Here is a 17,914-nt window from a genome sequence, read left to right as displayed (position 1 = left end):
GCCACACAACTTACGGACAACGTCGTACAAACAACTTAACATCCGTACAAGGATATCAAACTCTCATCGCAAGATATAACATTGTGTACACACACAGGCACAGACTAAGTTTAACGAGGCTGTATCATGTGTTACGCGGTCAGCTATACCCCCTATCCCTCGTTCTCCCCTCCCCCAAAAGAACCCAGTTCAGTAACAAGGGGGTTTCATCATCTAAAAACTTGAATGTGAATATCATGTTGTGGCGTAGACAGATGAGCCATGAAGTCATAGGGCTACAGTAACATACCAAAAGCCTTTAAAACTATGGTAACATACAACGGTCAAGCTGTCTTGGATCGTGGTCGGTCGGGCAGTGTGTAGACTGTGGTTTTTCAAGAGTTTGCTAGGTTTAAATTCGCTTCGACTGTCTGTCGGGAAAACTGAGCAATTACGTTTCCCACCGACTGGTAGTCGGCAGTGTGCGGTTGTTCACTACTAAAATCGTACAGTTTTAACAAATCTTGTAGCTAATCATGGGAAAGTAAATTTACATGTGACCTAAACGAGACCCTGTCGTTAACAAGAAAACTAGCTTTTGTGTGCGCCCACCAGTCGGTGAGTGTCCGCGAGTCAGTTCCATTGAACCTTCAGCCGAGAACGCCGAGTTGATTCGGGACATTGCCAGTCGTGGAGGGCGGTTTTAAGTCACGTCGAATTTTGTTTACTCGATTTGGGTTATAACTTGTATTACACCTATTCTTATTATCCGTCATGCAGTCGGGAACACAGAACAAAGAGGATTTTTGTCTTCATTGAATATTCATTCAAGTTTCGTTACCGATCATTCTGAAGTAGGCTGGTACCTTGTTTTACGTTTTCACTATCTATTAAGAACGTACACTGTAGTCTGCCAAAGTCAGCAAAGCGTGTACAAGTGGAAAGGATACTCCACGTACAATATATAGAGAAACCCACTGAAGTGTGTTTTATTTCAGGCGTTGTTCACAAAATAAGTACAGGACTACACAGGCTGTCATAAGAAACAGTTATACAACGTTCAAACCCATATTTGTTGTGGATACATTACCAGAGATGAGTGTTGAAGGTACTTACAGAGTAACTGAAGAGAAACCTCAGGTAAGGAACCAGACGACACCGACTCAATACATTTTCTTTGATAACGTCACTAACAAACTGACAACTCGAAGTCTACAGTAGCCTATTTCATTGTCGACAACTGTTCAGGGCTTTGATTTGACCGCACCTCTACTTAGACGACTTAGACAAGTCAGTTTTTTGCACAATAGGGTCTTAATAACATTCCTTGTTCGATGGACGGAAACCCTATTAATAACAAAGAACCCTTGAAAAGACATTCAACACCATAAGCCTATGCCATAGTTGTATAATATACTGTAAACATGCCATTTGATCGCTTTAATTGATGAACCTCACTTAAAACTATTATAGTATTACAAACTTCAAGATGAATGTTTAGTTTCGTCAATTCATTCCAGATTGTTATAAAGTGAATTATACTTAATGACGACACAATATGTACTAAAGGTTAACTCATCTCCCTGCGTTTAGTTTGCCTCTTATTTAACGACAATCCATGTGCACGTATACCAAGGGTAACAGTCTTTCCAGTCATTTCTAATAAATACTGAATAGTCCAAAATGGCGCATTCCAACTTGTTACAACAGTGATCGACATACAAATTAAGGCTACATCCGAGAAAGAAAATGAACTTCCAAGCACAATAAACTTCCTTCCTATATGTCCCTGCCCGTAGAACTGGCAGTGGCACCGAGATACAGTGCTACTAATTGTAGACTATACTGTTCCCCTATACTCTCGACATAGGCTATGCTACCATGTGTAGCAAAACGTCTCGTATTACAGGACAACGGGTATTTGAGTTTCTGCTATGGGCCACGGCGGGCCTGGATATAGCCTCATCCTTCTAAACAGAATTGTTTGCTATGGATCTTAGAGAGCGATGCCGTGGATAGATTGGTAGTGTGTCATGTACATATTACTATACACATTATGTACAAACTATATGTATATGTTTAACCTTTTTGTTTTTCTGTAATTTGTACTTTTCATGTTTGTAAATTGACAAGAAAGCATAAAAGAAATATCGACTGTAGTATACTTCTGACGATAGTTAGTTATACAATAGCTGTCAATGTTGCAATGCTCATTATCATAACCACTGTTTTTATATAGAAATGTAACAAACTCGTGGACGTGTGAGTTACGTAGTTTTCACACAAATATCCTTGCGAATGCTGACATTGATTTCTTTACTAAAGTGGATCAGTAGCTACCTCTGTAACAGGTAACAATTTACATCTTCTAACGGTACTTATTCTCACTCTCAGAATATCTTTTGAGGTGTTCCCCAAGGTTCTATGTTGAAGGTCCATTTTTTTTAACGTAAATGATATTTGTAAATGTCTCAAAATTGTATTATAAGTTGTAACATTCCCTTTGCAGATGATACAGACATATTTATTTTTTACAGGGAATGACTTGACCTGAATGGAGGACACAATTACAAGCTTATCATGATTGGCCACAAATTGTCAAAAAATAAGAGCAAAACCAATTACATTATTTGTTAGTAACAATGTAGTAATATGATACTGTTCACCTTATTTAAACACTAAATAACATTTGCGTTCACAAGATAGATCATACAAAATTTCTTGGTGTCATTATTGATTCAAGATTAACTCGTAAAAATCTCACTATTTCCACTAAGTTTGCTAAGTGGAACGGGTATTTCTCAAAGTTCAAGCATTTCCTTCCAAAAGCTATTCTTCAATTTTTGTATCTTACATTAGTTTTACCACATTTGACATACTGCCTAACATGTCTGGTCTGGTGCATACAATGTTCACCTCAACAAATTCAAACTTTCAGAAGAGAATGCAATTCGTCACATATCACACACTAAACATACACTGATCATACTAATAAGTTGTTTTCCATTATATATGTTCTCAAACTTGTTGATCTCAAACATGCATGTCAATATATACATTTGCTTACCGCATTGTTCATAATCTACTCCCAGCAAATTTCACAAATGGAATTATCTACAATAACGAAATTCAAAATTATAACACTAGGTCAGCTGGTCGCTTTCACACAGTTTACGTTTAGCACTGCTTCTTCTTTCAGAAAATAATGAATAAATAGCTATTTGAGATAAGTACGGACTATTACCACATTTCCCTCTTTTTTGCATTGCTTTAATTATTTATTGTTTTTTAATGCTTTGTTATGTTTTGTTATTGTTCTTTGTATCATATATTTTTTGTCGATATGCTCTATAGTTTAACTGTGTTATACGGGGTGTGACCAACTCATGAATAAGCCTACATAGGTTTCTAGGTCTCTTAATTGGCAATGTACGTCAGCATTTACCAATTAATCTATACGTGTTCCATATATTATGTACTTTGTGATAAAAAACAATAAATGACAATGTAACTGAAACTAGGCCTGCCTGCTAGACTACAAATCTGTATCAGTATTGAATAATCACGAGTAAATTTGCAAATGACCTAGCAATAATTGTTTATCCTTTTTGTTTTAATTTCAAGGAAAGGGGATTCAAAAATCCTGGTTTTGAGGATGATCTTGCTAATGGGAATCCCGACAGCTTTGGGGAAGCTGTTGCTGTCGACAATAAACATGAGGTTGCCATGGAAGCAGGTGACCCTGCTCATGGGGACTCAACCAATACTCAAGAACAAAACCTTCAGTATCGCGCATGGAAGGTAAGTATTAGGCCCTTAGGGAAGGCTTATTTTAATATTAGTTTCTCCTTCTTTTAGAAATTAAAAAAAATCACTAATGAAACGATTGAATGGCAGTGATAATGAACTATTGTCAAGTCTATTATTGTTCGGTTCGGTTAGATTCGATAGGAATTGATTCAATTTAATAGTGTTGAACTAAATTTATTTAAGGGAATTGGTGCACCTGTAATTGCATGAGTGAGTCACGAGAAAAGGAAGCCAAAACAAGTAGTTAGTAGTGATATTACAGTAAGATTTCATTATCCCAATATGAACAAAATCTTCCCACTCAAACAATAAATCAATAAAATAAAATATTAGTCGACTAGTTTCTTGTCATTAAAAATACAATTGTGAAGCTTTTATTTTTACTGCATGTAAAGTGTGTTTCAATAAAATATTAGTCGACTAGTTTCTTGTCATTAAAAATACAATTGTGAAGCTTTTATTTTTACTGCATGTAAAGTGTGTTTTAAAGAAAAGTTATTCACTCTGCAGTCTCTTTTATGTTTAACTGTAACGGGGATCTCCAGCCGCACACTAAATCAACGTATAGGGCGCTGCGATATCGGTCCAATCTAAGTTGCAGTCTTTAGAATCACTGAGGATTCCATTGAGGAATCTCTGACGGACTGGGCAAACCCTTTTGCACATAGAGTGTGACATATTTGTCTAACACTTAGGTTTTACAACGAAATGTTGCCCAACCTGCCCCCCCCCGTTAGTTTGGTAACTTTATACACGTTGGGTCCACAACCAATCAGAAAGCTTCTTTTTCAGGTATTTCTATTCACGTCAGCTAAACTGAGTTTAAACTTTGAGCTTCGGTAAAATATGTATTTGCGAAATGGAATATACTGGACAAATACCTCGCATTGCATGCAATCATGATGTACGGTCAGTCTGAGCTGCCGAAGAGCGCTCAATCACCGGGAAAGGGAAGGGGAGTGGGAGGGGAGACAAAAAATTGTTACCTCAATCTTTCCGACAAATTGATCCTAACTGAATTCCGTACCACATATTCTAACTGTTGTATTTCAAAAAAACTTGGAAACTCACTTTTTGATTAACTTTTTGAATTCCTCAACAAAAGGTCTGCACTTTCTATATAACAAAAGGGACCTTTAGTTCACAGACAAAATGTAGAAAACATACTTTTTTTTCAGCAAATGGGGAACTTGTAATGTATGCAAAAAAGGCCATATTTGAGATCCTAAACAAGACTGGTGGCAGGGGGACCACCACTGTGTAATTATGAATGGATGAATATCGGAGGTTAAGATAATCCAAGTTGTATATGTATCAATAATGCCATGCATGTGTTACTTGTCTTGTTTTGTAGTAATTACTATACTTTTCTTTATTTTGGTTAATAACTTATTTCGTTCCAATATTTTGCTATTTTTTAAATTTTATTTCAGCGTATCGACGTGGTGATAGATCCAATCAAATCAGAAGTCAAGGACAACAAAACATACCTCATATGGGGAGTTTTATTGCTATTATTAATAATTTTCCTGATTGGGCTTGTCTTCGCATCCGTTCGTAATTTGCAAGATGCCACCGTTTTGCTGGTGCTGACTGCTCTAGCAGTCTGTATTGCGGTGTATACACTCATAAGAGACGCGTTTGGTGAAACGATTTGGAACAAGCTTTGCTTGCCTCCAATCAACTTTCTCAACTCATGCGGAAAGATATTTAACTGGTAAGACATTGTATACAGCCTTCATACATGCAGCCTTTTACCACAATGTACTGATTTGGTATCTCCGATTTTACGTATTCAAAATTACCATGCAGAGTATCTATGTTTGATAACACAGTTGACAACTGTTATTTGTGTCCACCAAGTGCCTCATTTTTCATTCACATGCTGTCAGAAAACTGTTTTACAATATTCTTATTGGTCTCCGTCCATATATATGCTATATGTTTAAATTTTACATGTATGTAATAGCAATACACACTGTGTTTGTTTTCTTATCCTTAGGATTGTGTTCCTCGTGTTGTTGCTCCTTGCCATCGCATTGGTGATTTTCCTTTGCTGGGATAATCCCCAACAATTGACTTCTGCTGCTGGTCTAGTTGTGTTCATCATAGTAACCTACATCTTCTCCAAGTACCCTCGATATGTGAGTATATAGTGATCCTTTTCAAATGACATATATGAGGACCTGAAATTCATATGTTCAGGGCCTCAGTCGGAATGCAACACAAGTTTACACACTAACATACACATGTAACTTCATCTAACACTATAGGAATAAGTGAATCTATAACAGCACAGAGGCTTTTCTTGAAGTGATAATATTCATGTTTAAACATTAAGTAGTTCAAAGAGCTTTAAATGTTAATGAACACAGATCAATATTGAACAGCTGACATGTTGTGTGAGTACAATTTTCTCGAGAAGTGCACACAGTGCGAGTACTTATACAAAATGATGAGTACTCTCTCAGAAACCCTGGTGGGTGAAAGTACTCAAACTGACTCGTTACAAAAGTACAGAAGAATAGGATTTTGTATAACGACTCATTTTGAGTAACATACGACATTTTCATTGATGCGAGTACCAACTCCTGAGTACCTTTGTATGGGTACTTACTTGTACGTCCACGAGAAGGTTATGCTTGAAGTCTGGTATTAACAGAACTCCGTAATATTAGCCAGATTAACCTAAAGTAAATCATGTATGACTATAATCTGTATGAAAAAGACATAATTTTCTCACACGCCCCATCTTTGCGGCTAAAAAATACTCCATATTCTAATATCATTTTCAAAGTTTTGCGAGATGCCTGATTTGGTCATATCTGACCATCAGCATGTTAGATGTACATCGATATCTTGACAAATGTATAACGCTATTAAACATCAAAGAAAAACAAATTGGTCACTTCGATATGCCGGGTCTACAGTAACATGAATGAATGACTATGTACAAGGGAACCTGTTTTGACAAGTATGTAAAAAAGTCTGATTTCAAGAATACATGTTTACGGTAAATGATGAACCAGAATACTTTTGATTTAACAGGTGAAGTGGAGGCCAGTCTTATGGGGATTTGCTCTACAGTTTATCTTTGGTTTGTTTATCCTTCGGACCGATATTGGCTTTAAAGCATTCCGTTGGTTGGGTGATGTCGTTCAAAGCTTCCTCGATTTTTCTGACGCTGGTGCCAAGTTTTTGTTTGGTGACCCAAGTTATCTTGACCATTTCTTCGCATTCAAGGTAAGCTGCCTTCATTTTGTATCTCTCCCGCTTTCCTTCTTATCGAAAGTCTTTGAAGGCCTTCCTCGACGAAAGCCAATTCTCTTCTGTAAAACCAGAAAGATATACCATTGTGACCAAATAAAATGTATACGAGACAACAAAACTCATATAATTTCTCTCACAGCTTAACAGCTCTAAATTTTCAGAGTTGCAGGGGAAAAGAAATTTCCTTACTTTTAGAGCTATTTTGAATGAGTCAGAGTTAGTGCCATAATTGTAAGAAGGTAACTTTTTAGATTACTGTTTTTCCCACGTTAGTAAATACTTTTTGTACATCGGTGTGAGAGTGTAGAATATTCTCATGAATATTTTAACCTGGTACGAGGGGCATTCTAAACTAGTGTGCAAAAGTGTGCTCAAGTGCAAAATCACGGTTGGAAAACTTTCACGAGTGTAAAACACCCCCACGCCAGTAAATTTGTATATTTTGGCAAGTTTTTATGTGATGTAAACGATAGATAGTTAGCAAGGTGGAGAAGGGGGGGGGGGGGGGATTTCATACCACTAACAATCGATAGCATACGTTTATACTTAATAGAAGTCAACGTGTTTCCTGGGGCAAGAGGATCGTATAAAAGCACTTTTTCTTTCCAAAGGCTAAATAGATATTGTTTTGTGTTCATATAGAAACCAAAAACATCCACTTTGTAATAGATTAACTAAACGACTGGCATATATTCTATACTCTAAAAGGTCACTTGTATATATATTCCGTAAGATATATCTACCCCGAGGTCACCTTTGTCATATCAGTTATACACGAACCACCGAATAGAGGAGAAGTATAATCTCACCTACGCGTAATGTGTTTTATTATTTTGTCTCACCCTGTACGGAAGCGGGATCACGACAAAAAGTCATCACACTTGACTTACGATACTGTAGGTAGTGTGTCGTAGTGTAAACATGTTGTGAATGGTTGCCAATCGACCAGTATACAGCAAGTCAAATAGACAGGAACAACGCATGCGCAGAAGATATCTCTGAACTAGATTACGCTAAATCACAACCACATGATTTAAAGTCGTATTCACTTCACTTGATTTGAACGGACGAAAAACCTCTTTTTTTAGTGTCACGCTTGCCTTCATGAATAAATAGTTAACAATACACCGAGCAGTGTGTGGTTTATTGTTATAAACTTGTTTTACAGTTTTCTATACGTTCACATTAGTTCTTTTTTTTTCAGCTGCAAGTGGGAGTATTGCTTGCTAAGAAACAAAAGCACATACATTTGGAATTACTCAAGTGAAGTAATACACAGTTACCTTAGTTACAATCTTTCTTTGAACAAATACAACTTACATGTCTCCGTATACAGAAAATTTACTCTCAAAGGTGCGAGAATGGCCGCCCTTTGTCATTTTCGTTAACAATGTCGTTCGCGACTAGAATATTACACCTGTAGAAGGATTAGAGTTTGCAAATACCATTCGCAATACTATACTGTTAACTTATTGAAAGATTTTTTTTTCTAATTTTAAAGGTCTGCTGTATAGACCCCAACTAAAGCACGCTGTCGTGGAAAAGTTTCTTGAGATTAATTAACCTGCCTTGGTCGTAAAATGACCTCTTTTTACCAATCAGTCTTTGTGTGAACGCTGTATGACTAACTACACTGTAGACATGAAACACATTTCTACACAGTGTTTTACACAAAGAGCCTAATGGTGTTAAGAAGCTATGCAGGCTAATTGTAAAGCCTGAGGTCGAGTTACGACCGTAGCAGATCGATTACGTAATCACAAAACTTTCCTAGCTATAGAGTGCTATAATTGGAGCCAATAAAGAAGATCTTTAACCTCATGGTACGATATGACAGAATTTAAACACAATTACATAATATGGAAGCTAGGTGGATAGTTAAACGTGACGAATATCAACACGTTTCTACTTCCCCGAACTTCATCTACGTTGCGCATTCTCTGTGATTGGTAGATTAGGAAAGAACAGTAATCAGGCTTTGCAATGGAAAGTTGATTTAACGGTGGGCGCTCTGCTAGAAATGTTACCAATTTAAGTAGTAGAAGGTAGATGGAAGTGTATATCTATGGCGACATGTAAAGTATCATCATTCATAAATATCAAAACCAGATAAGTTTTTGGTGTCTTGTATATCATACACGACGGCTTCTCTTGGGTAACTCCTTTCATGAGGACGAACGTAACCTACCCGCTTTCAGTCTAACCCCCTCGGTCCCCTCCTCTGCCGTCCGTCATGTTTATATGATATCATACCCATGATTGAACTCTAAGATATCACTACGTCATATACTATTTATGCTTTGATAGGTCCTGCCTGTTGTCATATACTTTAGCACTGTCATCTCTGTTCTATATCATTGGGGTATCATGCAAGTTATCATCAAGAAGATAGCTTGGTTGATGCAGAAGACCATGCAGACCTCGGCCTCCGAGTCACTAAATGCAGCAGGAAATATCTTCATCGGACAGGTAATGCTGCGGAGTTCATTTTGTCAAATTCATACATATTCATATACCATGTGAAAGGTCACATTCATTCGTTACCTTGTGATTAATAGCAACTCTTTCGACAAGGACTTTTTCTGCTGCTATGATTAATAGATTAACACAAGATAGCTCGTCGTGTGAATGGGGTAGCTATGAACTAAGAGACCAGAAACACATCAGTTACGTCTGCAAGAGTACTTGTCGTTGTTATGAACCCTTTTTAGAAAAAACCCGCCTTGTTTCATTGTAGAACCACTAATCAAGGAAATGTCTAGACCACGATTGAAACATCGGTCAATTAGCTATTCAGCTTCTTCAGCTCTGTATAGAACCATGCACACTTGGGCTAAGTTTGTTTCTCATATTTTCCATGTTCCTGCCGTATGCATTCATATTGGTTTATTGTACTTTTGTTATATTAGACGGAAGCTCCTCTTATGATTCGACCCATGATTAAAGACATGACCAAATCAGAGCTCCACGCTGTCATGACGGGAGGTTTTGCAACGATAGCTGGTAGTGTTCTAGGAGCTTACATCTTTTTTGGAATCAGTGCCTCTCATCTCTTATCCGCATCTGTGATGTCGGCTCCGGCGGCTCTTGCAATTGCTAAATTATTTTATCCTGAAACGGAAGAATCAAAACATGTCGATATAGACAACATTAACCTACCAAAAGGGTGAGGAGAAGTTTATTTAGAGTTTGAGTTTGAGTATCTTCCCACAAGAATGAAGAGAGGAGTAGTACAAAGTCAAGATAAAACAATATGGTGGAGGAGGACTGAAAAAGCATTAGCTTGTACGAACAGTCCCCTTTAAACAAGATATACAGTACAGATAAACACAATACAACAATAGAGGAAAAGAACAAAGAAAAAACAAACACGCAATGCCAATAACATAATATTTGAGTATAGACTTGTGTGTGTGTGTTTGCATTATCAGTGTATCACGTTTATTTGTGCACAGTTGGCCCAAATCTCTCAACTGTGAGTTATACCATAGGGTAGCATACGCCTATTAAAAGCCCCATTGCCTTATACACACTACATTATAAAAGAGCTGTGATATCTTAGTCTATAGCTGAAGTTCGCACTAGCTAAACGCTAACCCATCACTGGATAAATTACGGATACTGGATAAATTAAGTATAGACTTGTGTGTGTGTTTGCATTATCAGCGTATCACGTTTATTTGTGAACAATTGGCCCAAATCTCTCAACTGTGAGTTATACCATAGGGTAGCATACGCCTATTAAAAGCCCCATTGCCTTATACACACTACATTATAAAAGAGCTGTGGTCTCTAGGTCTAGATAGAAGTTCTCACTAGCTAAACGCTAACCCATCACTGGATAGCTGACGGGTCTTTACTCAATAGTAAATCCTTTTCGTACACTGCTTCTTTGGAGGCCTAAAGGGGATCTAATGCTACATGAATTGACCCACAATTGTAAACACCACAAGTACTCTCATTCATGCTCTTCAACGTGCCAGCCACAATAAAAAAAAACCAAATCCATTGATAACATACCAAGAAAAATGTTCTCCTGCTCCTTTTTTTTGGCACGTTTCCATGAGAGAACACTCGGGCTTATGGAAAGCCGTTTTAACATTTAATCAGGAATTTGAGATATCTCGAAATAATTTCAGATATTTCAGATTAAATTTCAGATATCTCAAATTTATTAACGATATCTACAAATCATTGTAGATATCCTAAAATCAATTTCATATGTCTCGAAATACCAGAGAATTTCAGAAATCCGAAATTCTATTTCAGATATCTAAAATTCAATTTCAGATATGTGAAATTCAATTTCAGATATCTGAAATTCAATTTCAGATAGCTCGAATTTAATTTCAGATATCTCGAACTCAAGTTTAGATATCTCAAATTCAATTTTAGATATCTCAAATAGAATTTCAGATATCTGAAATAAAATTTTAGATATCTAAAAAAAAAATAAACCATTTCAGATATCTAAATTTCCCGATTAAATGTTAAAAGGGCTTTCCATACGGGCGGACTGGTATAGACGCTTATAGGAGAATGCCACCATAGGTTGTAAACTGTGCACAATTGCTCAACTCTACCAAAAATACGTTAATGGCCAGACGGGATCTTGAACAATTATACTCCACCATGTGTGGTTTGCCCTGATCGAGGGCTACTGTACGGGTTATTTAGCAAAACCATTAGCAGACCATGTCCTAACAGAACTAAAAACAACGCGCATTATCAATTCTATTAATGAATCCAAATACATGAAATGAAACTTAGTCAACATAGCCACGCCGATGAACTGCGTTGATGTGAATTGTAATACTATTGAATAATATCGATAATTGACCAAATTGACGCCAAATTGAGCTGTTTCAGATTTTTACGTTCTTGCACCTTTCTCGCTCTCTCTTTCTCCCTTTTCAAGTGATCACCGTAACTTCATAGAAGCTGCATCTCATGGAGCAAGCACCTCTATTCCCTTAGTTCTCAACATCGCTGGCAATCTGATCGCGTTCATCTCCTTACTCGCCTTACTAAATGGAGTCCTTGGATATATCGGTGCTCTTCTTGGATGGGATGAATTATCATTTGAAGTAAGGTTTTTGATTGTTTATAATTTGTTTTTATTTTGCTTTCTCTGGGCTTATCTCACCTTTTTAGATTAGATTATCATCCTTTAATCTTAAGATGATTAATATTCGTATTTCATATGTTCCCTTACTAGTCACAGCTGTAGCAATATATATATATGGTTGTAGTGATAGCACGTGTAGGTTAAATATTAAGTATGTTGAAGATCTTGCAAAGTTTTGATTCAGATATCAGTTGTTACAAATTGACACAAACTGCATAATAACAAAAACCTGAAATGGTTGCAAAAATAGCAACACAGACACGAAAAGGACAAATTCGCAATTTTGAAAAACAGCACGGCGTAGGTCAGTCAACCGGTAAAACGAATAAGATATATGATCATGAAATTTGACCCAAAAGGTTCGATTTCAGTCAAGTATATTTTTACTTAAATGAACTCTTACTTAGTGAATTCACGATAATAAAGTAATAACAACTCTACATTTTACTACAGATCTTCCTCCAAAATCGATGAAAAGTTTCGGTTTCTTTACTGTGGTTTTCTGAAATGGTCGCACAATGACGACTAGCTTTTCCGACGACCCCCCCCCCCAAAAAAAATCATTTATAAAGGTATCACTCATTTTTTTCAAACATGCCTATGAAGTTTTCCATTCTTTGTTGCAGTTCATTTGTTCCTACGTTTTCGTTCCGATTCCTTTCCTCATGGGTGTTGAGCCAAAGGACTGCCGTCTCGTCGCGGAGTTGATTGGCATAAAAACTTTCTTGAACGAGTTTGTCGCCTATGAAAGGTTGGCGGGATTCATCGGAAACCGACAGATGGGTACTGGACAATACATGTCGGTTAGTAATAATTATCGGATGATCTTACTTCATATTTGCAATGTTGATATCTCATTGGCTAACAGAAGCAAGTCTATATAGTCCAACGTGAAAGTGTCTATATAACATATCTTCAAATGTCCCCCTGACTTGATAGAGGCTGCCCCGTTCACGTTTCTACACATCCAGTGTAGACCATTATATACATATATACCTATATACATATTTATACATATATATATATTATATGTGTGTGTATGTATGTATGTATGTATGCGTGTGTGTATGTATGTATGTATCAGTCATCTGCTTAAGCGTTTATTTTCACTTGAAAGCACTCTTATTCCACTGCCCCTTTTGCTGTAGAAAACTTGGTTGTCTTGACCACTGAAAAGCTCAAATAAACATTAAATCATTTATTGGGGAAGTTATGACTGAACTATTAACCGAACGAGTCCTGCACGTACACAAGTCCCCCATTTTGACTAATATGTTTTGCATGCTGCAGAAGCAGCGGTGGATCCAGGATTTTACACGAGGTGAGAGGGTGTGACCAAATGGACCATAGATAAAGCCGATTGTAGGGGGTCTGAGTTCTTTTCTATACTTCAAATGGTGTATTTTATTTCTGAGTTTTAGTTAGACTACAAATTAGGAAATAGGAATAAACGAATTGTGCTTGCAAATACTTTTGAAGTTTTGTCACAATATAACTATGTCCACTGAAGTTATAGGCAACTTTGAATATGGTGTTGTTTTACTTGGCCGAAGTAACATTTTCATATGATTACGTTCATGTTCGCTGCACTTCCAAACGTTCAACTAGCGTCTTGTTTCCATTAGGTCCGGTCTGAAATAATCGCAACGTACGCTCTGTGTGGGTTTTCCAATGTTGGCTCGATTGGTATCCAACTTGGAGGGCTGACGCCGATGGCGCCATCTCGAGCTGGAGATCTGGCATCAGTTGCTCTACGCGCATTGATCGCTGGTTCAATTGCGTGCTTCACGACTGCATGTATTGCAGGTATGCAAACAAGCTCATATTCATATTCACATTCACTTTCACATACACATACACATACATATTCATATTCATATTCACATTCACATACATATCCATATTCATATTCACATTGACATTGAAATTCATATTCATATTCATATTCACATTGACAGTGACATTGACATTGACATACATATTCATATTCACATTCATATTCACATTCACATTCATATACATACACATTTCTTCTGAAGATATTTAGAGGAGACACAAATTTAACATTATCATCTTTGTCTTATATGATATCACGGTCATGAAAGACGCCCTTAGAGAGCAAAGAAAATCGTTTCTCCATTTGGGAGATATGCTACTTTAAAAGTCTCCTAGGTGGGGAGGAGGGGATAGGATGTTACTTTGTTAATGTGTGACGTCATAGTGCCTCTAGCATCTGAAAAAATCATATCTTTGTCTTTCTGTTAATATTTCGGGGTAGAACGGTAGCAATGTTGATACTGCATCCTATGTCAACGCTATATTTTAAATTCAGCATGTGCAAAGACATTCTCAGTTACAAAAAGTAAAACATTGTAATAAATAAAGCAAACATATAAAAATTGGTGTGCATTTTGCACCTGTGAGTAGAAGAAGCAGAACCTGTGATATCTTCCAAATGGATAAGGCCTTTTCTAAGTTGTTCTGAAAAAAAAAACACAGTCATTCTACTGCATTGACCAATCATGATCGTCATTCTACTGCATTGACCAATCATGATCTGATTACTTTGTAATTTACATGTAAATTTTGCTTTTGTTCCATTAATTTTACTCTCCTCGTTTGTATATTTCGCCCAATGTCGTCTTTTCTTTGTTTACTTCAGGACTACTCTATGATGAAGCCAATTACGATGCATCTGTTGTTTCTATAAACTCAACCTCCACCTGAATCAACTCCAATATATCGTTTAAGAAAACTATCGCAACATATCTGAAGCATAAGAAGGGCGTCTTAAAATATTGACATTTCTACTCTGAAACTTGTCTACCGGCAGTCACTTTCAGCAATAATTCCTACACTTTTTTTGAACGCAACTAAATCAGCATTTTCCTTCTGTCCAGCCCACACCTCCCCTAACCATGTATTAAAGGCATTAAAGACTCGCCCCAAAACGCGTGCCGCCCTCTGAAAAAGTTAACTTTCCGTTGTTTGCAAGTGACATTTTCTTCTTGTCGCTACAAAATGCAGACAGTAATGAAATATGATACCTTGTTATCTTTTAACTAGACCTGAGATGTCCATCGCTGCTATGAACACTGTGTTGTGGGTATCGACCGTAGCTGTATGTATTGACTGTACACTAGTGTCTCATTACCGACGGTAGCAAGCTGTGTGTGTATTTTCTGGGATCGATGGTGGTGTCGAACACTTGTGTTACACCTCATTCGAAACTAGGTCAGATTACCGGCATGAGACGTTTTTTTTATGCGCGAGTCTTCACACCTTTTCACATTCGTGTTGCTCGTATGGTCCTTGTACTTAAAAAAGGGGGTTTGGTTGTATTCAATAGAATGTCTTGGATATTGCTAAGTTTGATATCAAACATGATATCCATTCCACGTTTGACACAGGTTAGTTTCCAGATCGTGTTGCGATAAGAGATATTTCATTATTCTCAATAGAAAATGGAAACCGTGTGCGATAACTTAGTGGCATTGTATAAGCTGGGGAAACTCTTATAGCCTATACTATACAGTGTTTTAGAAGTGTGTAAAATCAAAGAATAAACTGAACTTTAGTGACAGTTTGACCTCAAATAACATGTTTACGATTATGAACAGATTTTAACATAGACTAAATGGCATTGAAAATCGTCCTTGACAGCCGTGTTAACATTTTTTGTGGTTCATAAAATTTATAAAGTTACCAAAAAGGGTATTTGAAATTCACAATAATTGGCTGTATGGTAAGGAGAATGTGTCATCATGCAGGAACATTACTAGCACTAAGTTGTCATTAGTTATTATAGGTAGTATTATAGGTAGTATTATAGGTAGGCCTTGTTATGATAGGTATGATAGTTAGTATTATAAATAGTATTATAGGTGGTATTATAGGTAGTATTATAGGTAGTTAATATAGGTAGTAGTATATGTAGTTATGATAGGTAGTATTATAGGTAGTTTTTATATGTATAAGTTGTTATTGCCAAGATCGTTGTTGTCTCTGACATATGTTAATGACGCTACCAACTTGATTGCGTTTCATAAAAGTTACAGCATATTCTTTCTATGGCAAATTCACATATAGCGGCGTGTTCGACAACCTGAAATCTGTTGGGTAGGACTCATACGTTACAATGTCCTTTCATTGACAACTAATTGATGTAAATCATTCACAATTGTCAGTAATTCCAGCTAAAATCGATAACTGACACCTATAACCCGGGTAGTCGTTCATATGTCGACCGACATAGGAATGTACGGAACGTATGCCCCACTGATTTCAAAGTTGTCATACAATATGGAGGCGACTTTCATTGAGGTGCCCCCGTATTTAGGTCATTTTTTAATCTTTGATGTTCACGTTGACAATTATGTCGAATAATGCAATTACTCATGCTTAATTGTTGTGTCTTCTAGTAAATACTATTGTTATATATATATACGTGTAAAGTATTTTACATTCATGTTTTTTGTCTATTCATCTATGTGTTACATATGGTAACGCTGAATGTTATATATTTGTGGTGACGGTTTAGTCAATGAAAAAAAAAATAACAAAAAACAGTACTACTTTATTTTTATAAGAAAAATATACACATAATTTTTAAAATCTATCAAGTAATAAATGTTTCATTTCAATGGTAAGGTATTAATTATGCATGACGTTTTGTTTACATTTCATATAATAAACGTTTCAATTCAGCGGTAAGGTATTAATTATGCATGACTTTTTGTTTACTTTTCATATAATAAACATTTCAATTCAGCGGTAAGGTATTAATTATGAATGCAGTTTGTTGTTTTTTCTGATCTTGTCATGTCTCCCTGCCTTCAACAGAGGACTTCTTGCTAGGTGTTGGTTTTAGTAAATGAAAAAAGGGAGGCTACTCTATTTTCATATCAAACTTAAGAACAAACATTTTTGTTTACATTTCATATAATAAACGTTTCAATTCAACGGTAAGGTATTAATTATTAATGCAACTTGTTGCTTTTGTCTGTTCCGGTCTTTCTTCCGTGCCTTCAACAGAGGATTTCTTAGGGAACAGGGTGGAATTTTAGATATGATATGATATGCATTTGTATAGGTTATAGCTTAGACAGAGAGGTATAGAGACCATGTGTTCTTCTCATGCAAATTGCACGTTAGACTCAGGTGCCTACAAAATAGCAGCGATAATTCAAAATAATATTTTCTTTTTAATAGTGTTGAGACAAAGTTATGATCTTGAAGCTGACTTAGTCTCCCTTTCGCCACTTCTTTCATCAGTCAATGATCAGGGGTGATAATTACGATATACATCAAGAAGGCTGACCACCCCCCCCCCCACACCCCGCCCCTCCCTTACAACATAATGAGTTTGACACGGTCAGCACGTGGTGAACCTTAGCAGAATCAAACATATAGGGTTGTTTAGTTTTAAATAAATGATACATTTATTATCTCCCTTCGAGTTACGGAATAATAAATAATATAATTTTCCACTTTGACCATTGGCATTTGTCCATTCTTTCTCAATGTTCCCATCGTGTGGCACCTTCCTACCAAGTTTGAAAACAAATCGGTCGAGAAGCTTACGAAGGAGTGTTTTGTCAACAAAAAAATGCAGATCTAACAGAACACTTGCACGTTTCAAAGACACACACAAAACGACACCTTTTGAACCCCCACCGCCCCCCCCCCCTCAATCAGATATAGACATCTGACCATGGGTGACATCCC

The 17,914-nt window shown here is 36.7% G+C and overlaps 1 protein-coding gene across 1 annotated transcript; it reads left to right on the top strand.

The window, feature by feature from the left end:
* Positions 1-389: 389 nt before the first annotated feature.
* LOC139968945 (solute carrier family 28 member 3-like) lies at positions 390-17,159 on the top strand. Its single transcript, XM_071973617.1, has 11 exons — positions 390-1,119; positions 3,604-3,780; positions 5,223-5,506; positions 5,792-5,933; positions 6,838-7,032; positions 9,367-9,528; positions 9,969-10,225; positions 11,978-12,146; positions 12,814-12,990; positions 13,813-13,993; positions 14,850-17,159. The coding sequence occupies exons 1-11, from the start codon at positions 1,075-1,077 to the stop codon at positions 14,912-14,914; spliced, it is 1,854 nt and encodes a 617-aa protein (XP_071829718.1). The 5' UTR covers positions 390-1,074; the 3' UTR covers positions 14,915-17,159.
* Positions 17,160-17,914: the final 755 nt, after the last annotated feature.

This window comes from Apostichopus japonicus, chromosome 1 (assembly GCF_037975245.1).
Source record: "Apostichopus japonicus isolate 1M-3 chromosome 1, ASM3797524v1, whole genome shotgun sequence".
In the NCBI taxonomy this organism is placed as follows: Eukaryota; Metazoa; Echinodermata; class Holothuroidea; order Aspidochirotida; family Stichopodidae; genus Apostichopus; species Apostichopus japonicus.
Note: the sequence above shows the minus strand (reverse complement) of the source record. Positions and strands in the feature narration are given on the sequence as shown.

Coding starts and splice junctions, on each gene's coding strand:
- LOC139968945 (XM_071973617.1), top strand. CDS start 1,075: ATGAGTGTTGAAGGTACTTACAGAGTAACTGAAGAGAAACCTCAG. Junction 7,033..9,366: donor ACCATTTCTTCGCATTCAAG/GTAAGCTGCCTT, acceptor ATGCTTTGATAG/GTCCTGCCTGTTGTCATATA. Junction 10,226..11,977: donor AACATTAACCTACCAAAAGG/GTGAGGAGAAGT, acceptor TCCCTTTTCAAG/TGATCACCGTAACTTCATAG.